Raw genomic sequence first — 10,000 nt, forward strand, 5'->3', positions numbered from 1 at the left:
GAATTTAGCAGACGTTCTTATCAAGTGCGACTTACAGTAGAAAGCACTACAATTTCACCCCCCTCCGTGGGAATCGAACCCACAACCCTGACAATACAAGCGCAAGATTGCGATCGGCAAATTTGTTTGTGTTAAATAAACAATCTGCAATCTAGATGAAAGAACGGTAAATTCTCAGCAACTTCTCAGTCATGCCAACACTTCTGATGGCATTTAGCACTTTGGCTTTGGAGGGAACATTATACACCAAACATTCATTACATCTTGGCACAAACCAAAAAACCAATCATTCAAGGCCAGTCTGAAATCTGAATGGTGGAGATCTTATACCACTGTACCGCTACACCTCCTCCTATCGGGTGATAACCATCAATGCCTCCGTTTAATCACCAACACTATCAAAAAGGCCTATACACCTCTCGCACCCACCCTGTACCCGAGAGAGAGCGTACTAGACGAGGGGGCTCCACAGCAGCTTAGACGCAACCAGAATCAAGAGATGGGTGACCCCGGTGGTGAGGACGACGGAGTAGTGGAAGGTGAGCTGGCTTGCGTGGTTGGATTCATCTGTTTGTGACTCAGAAATTGAGAGAATTACTCTGTTGTCAGGAAGGATTGGAACAGGTGCCTTTGTAAGATCGGCGATTGCTTATAAAGTCAGATTGGATTTAAGTGCTGTTCTGGAGACTGTCTGGCTGGATATCTGCCTTTCCAAAATCCAAGACAAATAGGTCGGGGGCATGTTACAGGCCGCCCAATCAGAATGCATTCTATGAAGGTCTCGAAATTGTGTTGTCAAACTGTAATGATTCCCTGGTGAAGGAAATACTGATGTCTGTAAAAAGGATAGTCCAACCCACAATGCACTTCAGTAGATAATTTTCCTTGACCCAAATTATAAAAAATCCCCACCAGGATTCCCCACCAAAAACCCCACCAGGGTCCCACCAAGGTATGTGAAACAGTGCAAGGTACGATTGACTTAATACTAGTGTCTGATAAATCAAAATATGGAATCAGTGATCATTTTATTACATTTTGAACAAGGAGGGTTTTTAAAGATATATTTAAGAGTCACAAAACTGTTCGAATCAGAGGACTCAAAAAATACTGTGTTGAAATGTTTAGGGAGCAAGTGGGTAATATTGATTGGTCACCTGTGCTGGATAGTGTAAGGGACATTGACAGGGAAGCCTTTAAATGTAGATTCCTGGGCCTCCCGAGTGGGGAAGTGGTCTAAGGCACTGCATTGCAGTGTTTGAGGCGTCACTACAGACCCAGGTTTGATCCCAGGCTGTGTCACAACCGGCCGTGACCGGGAGTCCAATAGGGTGGACACATTTGGCCCAGCGTTGTACGGGTTAGGGGTGGGTGGGCTTTACTTGGCTCATCGTGCTCTAGCGACTCCTTGTGGCGGGCCGGGCGCCTGCAGGCTGACCTCGATCGTCAGTTGAACGTTTTTTTCCTTCGACACATTGGTGCAGCTGGCTTCCAGGGTAAAGAGGGCGGGTGTTAAGAAGGGGGTAGAGATCTAGATCTTGGTTTAATCACGAGATTCTAGAATCTACCAAAGCAGGGAATAAGGCCTTTAAGAAATGAAGCTGCGTGATGAGCAGCCTGATTTTTTTTCTCATGAGCAGCCTGATTTTCTACCATATAAATGTCAGAAATTAAAAACAGATTAGGATGGATGAAGCTAAGATTAAGGTTATTTTGCTGATAAAAACATTGAGAACAAAAATAACCCTAAAAAGCTTTGGAAATAATTTAAGGAATTATGATGTAGTAGTACTACCAACAACAAACTAAAGAGTATTGGACTGAACATCAGGGGGAGATGGTATATGAAAAAGCAGAGGTTGCCAATGAATTCAACCCTTTAAAAATTGTTTGTTTTACTTCTGTTGTTAGCAAGCTGGTTAGCAAGCTGGTTAGCAAGCTGGTTAGCAAGCTGGTTAACAAGCTGGTTAGCAAGCTGGTTAGCAAGCTGCCCACCAGTTCTGGTTTGTATGGAAACAACCAAGTCAAGAAGTATTATGCCAAGTTAGGGGTTCAACCAAACTCTTTTTCTTTTGCAAAGGTAGCAACAGCCAAAGTAGCCAGTATGCTAGCAGAGGTTAAATGCTCCAAAGCACAGGCCTGGATAATGTTCCTGCAAGGTTTCTTAGAGATTGTGCTGAGCAAATTGCCCCTTGTATTACGCATATCATTAATGTCGCTATTGAACAAGGCAGGTACATGAAACAAGCTAAAGTTCTACCTCGATATAAGAAGGACATAGAGTCTGACCCTGGGAATTACAGGCCTGTATATATCCTCGATATAAGAAGGACATAGAGTCTGACCCTGGGAATTACAGGCCTGTATATATCCTCGATATAAGAAGGACATAGAGTCTGACCCTGGGAATTACAGGCCTGTATATATCCTCTATATAACATCAAAGATCCTGGAGAGAATTGTACATGAGCAAATGTATGAATATGTCAACAAACAGGGTCTAATGTATAATTTTCAGTCGGGTTTTAGAAAAACATACTCCACTGATTCATGTCTACTTTAATTGACTGACTTCATCAGGAAAATTTATACTGAATGGTACTGCTTAACATACAGACCTAAAATTAACCACTGTTTCCTAATTTCCAAACTGGGGTTAAGCAGTATCCCTCTAGGCTGGTTCAAGTCCAACTTGTCAGGTAGGGAGCAAGTGGTAGAGGTTAATGGTTCACTGTCTCAGGCAAAACCAATGAGTTGTGGCGTTCCGCAGGGGAGCGTGCTTGGGTCTCTACCGTTTTTACTGTATATAAACAATATGATGCTTGTTCGTTCCCTCTTCTCCTTTATGCGGATGACTCTACACTTCCTGTGTCTCATAAAAGTAAAACTATATTGGAGAGCATACTTAGCACAGAGCTTATTAACATTAGCAAATGGCTTGGAGATAATAAGCTATCTCTGCAATTATTTTTGGGGTCCAGACTTAAATTGTGTAGGTCGTTTGAAATCAGAGTGGAGTTAGGGGGTGAGGTGTTGACTATTAAAACCTCTGTTAACTACCTGGGATGTATCCTTGATGGAAGCTTGGGAGGTATGAGCATGGCCACTAAAGTGCTCGGGAAGGTTAATGCCAGGACTAGGTTTTTGGATAGAAAGTCCAAGCAGTTTGATAAGGACTGCTAGCCACCGCCCTCATTCAATGCCATTTTGACTACGTTAGTACTTCCTGGTTTGGGGGCTTATCTAAGCTTCTGAAGGGGAAGCTCCAGATTGACCAGAATAAGCTGATCAGGGTAGTATTGAAGGTGAGTCCACGTACTCACATAGGCAGGAGCTGCTTTCAGGAACTAAACTAGCTGCCTGTTGAGGCTAGGGTGTCCCAGATTAGACTGGGTTTGGTTTACAACAGTATTTATGGTTCTGATTACTTTCCCCGTGTTAGGGATGCACATAATCACAGCACCAGATCAGGTGTTGCTAATATGTGCTTATACAGGTTCAGGAGTAATGCTGAGAAAGGTATTTTTTAAAACGTATTTATTTAACCTTTATTTAACTAGGCAAGTCAGTTAAGAACAAATTCTTATTTACAATGACGGCCTTGTATACTGGAGCCTCAGAGTGGAATGTGTTGCCTCTGCCCATAACAACGATGTCCTCTCTGCCCTGCCTTAAATATAAAGTAAAAAACAGTTTGATGTCTTCTGGGCTCATTTGAATGTACCTTATGATGTCACTGAAATGATGAGATCGATGTTCTTCATCTCTGTTTTTATGTTTCATTATCTCTCTGTCATACTGTGTTCAACAGTGTTGGATCTTGCCAAGTCATCTTCAAGAGGACCGCAATGGAAATAAGTACCATTCTTTATTGTGTGTTATCCTCGATCATGTGCATGTATGGATTTTTTATGTTTTATGTGTGCTTGTTTTCTTTTATGGTCGAATGAATTAACTAAACTAAAGCACCATGGCTCTACCAACTGAGCCACACGGGACCTAAACTGAATAAAGCGATGAAAGCCACAGATTGGTCAGACAGTTATTTTTGTTTCCAGATTGAAATTAGTTCCTGATTGAGAGCCAGAGATCCAGCACTGCACAGTCCTCACGGACTTTAGAGTATAAATTCAGAAATCCCATTGAATTAAACTGATCTTCAGCATATTTTATTTTCATGCGCAGCTCTACTTAGAGAACAACAGAGTGTGATAGGGAGGGGTGGGAAAGGGTTGGGTGCCGAAACTTTGGAACAAACGAGCACTTCGTCTTGGACCAGGTCCATTTGTCACACAGAGAGAAAGAGAGAGGGAGAGAAGAGAGAGGTGTTTGGCACACATATTAGACTGAGCGAGAATGAACAGACTACCCTCCTTTTCCACCCTCTACCTCCCTACCTTTCTCTCTCCCCTCCTACCCCCCTTTCTCTCTCTACCCCTCCCTCTCTTTACCTCTGTCTCTCTCTCCCGCCCACTACCCTTCCCTTCCTCCCTCTAATCAGTCATAATGACAGAAGTAATGGCTATGCTAAAAACAGCAGTCCCATGGGAACAGGTTGTCTCTGTCAATGTCCCAAAGGGCACCCAATTCCCTCCATAGTGCCCTACTTGTGACCAGAGCCAATAGGGGAAGTGCCCTACTTTTGCCCAGAGGGCTAAATAGGGGGGCTAAATAGAGACTAGGGTGCCTTGTGGGATACAGTCTTTGTGTCGTCTCCGGAACAGACTGAAAACTATTTTCTTTTCAGGTCACATCTAATCTCTCTAGGTGATTCCTCTCTACCTTTATAGTTGCTTTTTAATTGTTCCAGCAAAGCAAGTGTGTTTGACCCCCCCACCCACGCACGCACGCACACACACACACACACACACACACACACACACACACACACACACACACACACACACACACACACACACACACACACACACACACACACACACACACACACACACACACACACACACACACACACACACACACGGTGCTGTCCTTTAACTTTTCAGGCACACTTTGAGTTTGAGACAAAACTAGCGGTATGCAGTGGGGTTTAGGCTTAGGGTGTCCTACCTAGACTACAGTTCATGCACCAGCATTTATTAATCACTGTGTATAGGTAGTAAACAATCGCAGGGGTGCATCTCAATAGACGGAAGTGGCCTCCTCTCCTTCTCTCCTCTACTTCTCCTCCACTTCTCTCCTCCTCTACTTATCTCCTCCTCTCCCCTACTTCTCCTCTCCTCTACTACTCCTCTCCTCCTCTCCTCGTCTCCTCTACTTCTCCTCTCCTCTACTTGTCCTCTTCTCCTCTACTTCTCTCCTCATCTCCTCTACACCTCTACTTCTGCTCTCCTCCTCTTCTGCTCTCCTCCTCTCCTTCTGCTCTCCTCTACTTCTCCTCTCCTCCTCCTCTCCTCCTCTCCTTCTCCTCCTCTACTTCTCTCCTCTTCTCCTCTCCTCTTCTCCTCTTCTTCTCTCCTCTACTACTCCTCTCCTCCTCTACTCTCCTCTACTTGTCCTCTTCTCCTCTCCTCTTCTCCTCTCCTTCTCTCCTCATCTCCTCTACTTCTCCTCTCCACCTCTACTTCTGCTCTCCTCTCCTCTACTTCTCCTCTCCTCCTCCTCTCCTCTCCTTCTCTACTCTACTCCTCTCCTCTCCTCTCCTCTCCTCTCCTCTCCTCTCCTCTCCTCTCCTCTCCTCTCCTCTCCTCTCCTCTCCTCTCCTCTCCTCTACTCCTCTTCTCTTCTCTTCTCTTCTCCTTCTCTCCTCCTCTCCTCTACTTCTCCTCTCCTTCTCTCTTCTACTTCTCCTCTCCTTCTCTCCTCTCCTTCTCCTCTCCTTCACTCTTCTCTCCTCTACTTCTCTCCTCTACTTCTCCTCTCCTTCTCTCCTCTCCTTCTCCTCTACTTCTCCTCTCCTTCTCTCCTCATCTCCTCTCCTTCTCTCCATCTCTCCTCTACTTCTCCACTAATTGGAAAAATAACAGGACAGGTGAGAAGCTATATGAATTTTTCACTCCAGGCTCACCTGCTCAATTTAGTTCCTATCAGTGCAGATGAAGGAGAGGAGAGGAGGGAGTCACTTTATACTGTTGAGATGCACCCCAGAAGGAAGTCATTTTATACTGGTGAGATGCACCCCAGGAGGAAGTCATTTGCTAGTCTAACTCTATGCAGTGAGGGTAGTAGTGGGAGTGTATACTATGATTTAAACATACAAATAAAGGGAGACGTTGAGACAGAGGACAGAAAGTAATTACTGTCTTCCCTCCTACTCAAGATGCCTCTATCGTTTTTCATGACTTGATTCAATTTAACCACTCACTCCCAATCCCAATCCGATTAATTTAACCACTCACTCCCAATCCCAATCCGATTAATTTAACCACTCACTCCCAATCCCAACCCGATTAATTTAACCACTCACTCCCAATCCCAATCCGATTAATTTAACCACTCACTCCCAATCTGATTAATTTAACCACTCACTTCCAATCCCAATCTGATTAATTTAACCACTCACTCCCAATCCGATTAATTTAACCACTCACTTCCAATCCCAATCCGATTAATTTAACCACTCACTCCCAATCCCAATCCGATTAATTTAACCACTCACTTCCAATCCCAATTTGACTAATTTAACCACTCACTCCCAATCCGATTCATTTAACCACTCACTTCCAATCCCAATTTGACTAATTTAACCACTCACTCCCAATCCAATTAATTTAACCACTCACTCCCAATCCAAAAACGGATTAATTTAACCACTCACTCCCAATCCAAAAACGGATTAATTTAACCACGCACTCCCAATCCCAATCCGATTAATTTAACCACGCACTCCCAATCCCAATTTTGAACTGTGCCGATATGACGATTAGAGATTCTAGCCGTTGCCACAACAACCAGCGATTGTAATAGGCTTTTGGATTTGCATAACTGCCGGTGACGATGGAGAGGTTTGACTCACACGTTTTGTTTTGTTCTCTCCCTCCTTTATGTATGAAAACTCCCTTGATTTTCTTTGGGGAATTGTTTGTCTCTAAAGGTTCTTGAAAACCACTACGCTCACAATGTGTTGTGCTCATTGTTATGCTTCTCCATATGAAATGTCGCAGTCACAGCAGGACATGGCGACCTGTTAGCACACAGATGAAGGGGGGGAAAAAAATACACTTCTTTTTTTATGACTAGAACAAGACACGCATATGTTAAAAGGCTTTTTTTGACCCACTCTGCTTTATAACGGCATTAACTTCCTGTTTTTTCTTCTTCTCTATATTATCAGAAGACTTGAACTGTAGGTGTGTGTGACAAACCTTTCTGAAGATACACTGTGCCTACATACACCTATGATAATGCCTCCTTGATTGTATAACAAAGCAAGGTTGTGTTTCCATAGTAATGTAACTTGGTTGTCATGGTAAATCACTTGTTGTTGAGAGCAACAATATTATTTGAGTCATTCTAGGAATACTGAGTGATACTTACTACTGAGAGATGCAGGGCCTTCAGTAAGTATTCACACCCCTGGACTTTGTCTACATTTTGTTGTGTTACAGCCTGAATTTAACATGGATTCAATTGAGATTTTGTGACACTGGCTTACACACAATATAACATCATGTAAAAGTGGAATTATCCATTTGAAATTGGTACAAATGAGTTAAACATTAATACTATTCAAACCCTTTGGCATGGAAAGCCAAAATAAATTCAGGAGTCAAAATGTGCAATATCCTACAGCAAAAGACAAATTCACCTTTCAGCTGGACAATAACCTAAAACACGAGGCCAAATCTACACTGGAGTTGGTTACCAAGACGACATTGAATGTTCCTGAGCGACCTAGTTACAGTTCTGGGTTAAATCGACTTGAAAATCTAAGGCAAGACTTGAAAATGGTTGTCTAGCAATGATCAATTAACAACTTTTTTTTTAAAGAATAATGTGCAAATATTGAACAATCCAAGCGTGCAAAGCACTTAGACTTACAGCTGTAATTGCTTCCAAAGGTGATTGTAACTTATTGATTCAAGTGTTTGAATAATTCATGTAAATGAGATATTTCTGCATTTCATTTTCAATACGTTTGCAAACATTTTTTTGTCTTCACTTTGTCATTATGGGGTATTGTGTGTGTGTGAGAAAATATCTATTTAATCCATTTTGAATTCAGGCCGTAACACAACAAAATGTGGAATAAGTCAAGGGGTAGGAATACTTTCTGAAGGAAATATACTGACCAGAATGAAACACGGAATAGTTCAAACATCATAACAATCATTTGTCCTCGGTTGCAACACTCACTGCCGAGTTCCAAACTGCCTCTTGGAAGCAACGTCAGCGCAAGAACTGTTCGACAGGAGCTGTATGAAATGGGTTTCCATGGCAGAGCAGCCGCACACAAGCCTAAGATCACCATGCGCAATGCCAAGCGTTGGCTGGAGTAATGTAAAGCAGTTTAGGGAAGGTCCTTTCCTGTTTCTGAATGAGAACACCTTGTGTGCACAAAGCGAGGTCCATACAGAAATTGTTTGTCGAGATCGGTGTGGAAGAACTTGACTGGCCTGCACAGAGCCCTGACCTCAACCCCATCGAACACTTTTGAGATGAATTTGAAGGCCGACTGCGAGCCAGACCTAACCGCCCGACATCAGTGACCTCACTAATGGTCTTGTGGCTGAATGGAAGCAAGTTCCTGCTGAAAGGTTCCAACAGCGGACAACCTTCCCAGAAGAGTGAGGGCTGTTATTACAGCAGGTGTCCACATACTGTTGACCGTGTAGTATATGTCTATCACCCAGGAGGTCTCTCTATTAGTGGTGAATGAAGATAATGTTCTCTATACAATGTCATCCTCTAAGGGGCTGTGGAGATAGAAGGATCTATGTAAAAATAGAATGTAATATTAATACTAGGGACAGGTCCTCTCTATTCTCACAGATCTACGCTGAGAGGAGAAGGAAGGAGAGGGTGTGTCTCACACTATCACCTGTACAGGAGTGGTGACATGACCTAACCGTAGTAGGGTATGGTAATGTATATAGTAGTAGGGTACGGTAATGTACGGTAGTGGTAATGTATGGTAATGTATATAGTAGTAGTATTAGGGTACGGTAAACGCACGGTAGTAGTAGTGTACGGTAACGTACGGTAGTAGTAGGGTACGGTGAAGTACGGTGGTAGTAGGGTACGGTAATGTATATAGTAGTAGTAGGGTATGGTAATGTATATAGTAGTAGTAGGGTATGGTAATGTATATAGTAGTTGTAGGGTACGGTAATGCATATAGTAGTAGTAGGGTACGGTAATGTATGTAGTAGTAGGGTACGGTAATGTATATAGTAGTAGTAGGGTACAGTAATGTATGTAGTAGTAGTAGTAGGGTACGGTAATGTATATAGTAGTAGTAGGGTACGGTAGTCGACAAACCGGTGCCTGGTTCTATTTATTGTCATCATGATAATTCAGTCAATCATCCTGACATGGATTTTTGTCCATATCACCCAGCTCTTATGGCTAAACAAATACAATAACAATATGATCAATAAATCACAGCACCACTCTGGAATTGTTATATTCTACAGCACTGTTGGAGAAAGAACACAAGCATTTCGCTACACCTGGAATAACATCTGCTAGATATGCATATGTGACCAATACAATTTTATTTTATTTGACAACCTGAGCACATCTCCACTGGTAAACTGGTGTTCAGGGGAAGAAGGCTTTTCTGGAGAACCACATCAAAGAGGATGATCTCACAGACCATTTACATTACAATCAACCACCATCGGCATTGTGGGAAGCTCAACCAACCCAGGTCCGAAAAGTGAGAGGGAGTGAGAGAAAATGAGACAGGACGAGAGAGAGAGATGAATCGTAGATGGCTCCTTACCTCGAGAAGCTGAACTCTGACTTTGTTGATGACCTTCAGCCAACGTACTCTGACCGGAGAGCAGGGAGGTGGCCCATGCTCACAGAAGCTAAG

At 43.0% G+C, this 10,000-nt stretch overlaps 2 protein-coding genes across 2 annotated transcripts in view; both read right to left on the bottom strand.

Moving 5' to 3' along the window:
• Window positions 1–10,000, bottom strand: part of LOC109878307 (protein unc-13 homolog B) — a 141,521-nt gene that overhangs the window by 131,037 nt on the left and 484 nt on the right. Inside the window, exon 2 of the mRNA XM_031829622.1 lies at window positions 9,908–9,995. The gene's annotated coding sequence lies outside the window, so the exon portion shown is untranslated. The remainder of the gene's footprint in view (window positions 1–9,907; window positions 9,996–10,000) is intronic.
• LOC116374782 (uncharacterized) overlaps window positions 8,924–10,000 on the bottom strand; it is a 13,715-nt gene continuing 12,638 nt past the window's right edge. Inside the window, exons 7-8 of the mRNA XM_031829489.1 lie at window positions 9,908–9,995; window positions 8,924–8,959 (exon numbers count right to left, since the gene is read on the bottom strand). Of these exons, the coding sequence (XP_031685349.1) occupies window positions 8,924–8,959; window positions 9,908–9,995 (124 nt within the window). The remainder of the gene's footprint in view (window positions 8,960–9,907; window positions 9,996–10,000) is intronic.

Source organism: Oncorhynchus kisutch, linkage group LG8 (genome assembly GCF_002021735.2).
Source record: "Oncorhynchus kisutch isolate 150728-3 linkage group LG8, Okis_V2, whole genome shotgun sequence".
Classification (NCBI taxonomy): domain Eukaryota; kingdom Metazoa; phylum Chordata; class Actinopteri; order Salmoniformes; family Salmonidae; genus Oncorhynchus; species Oncorhynchus kisutch.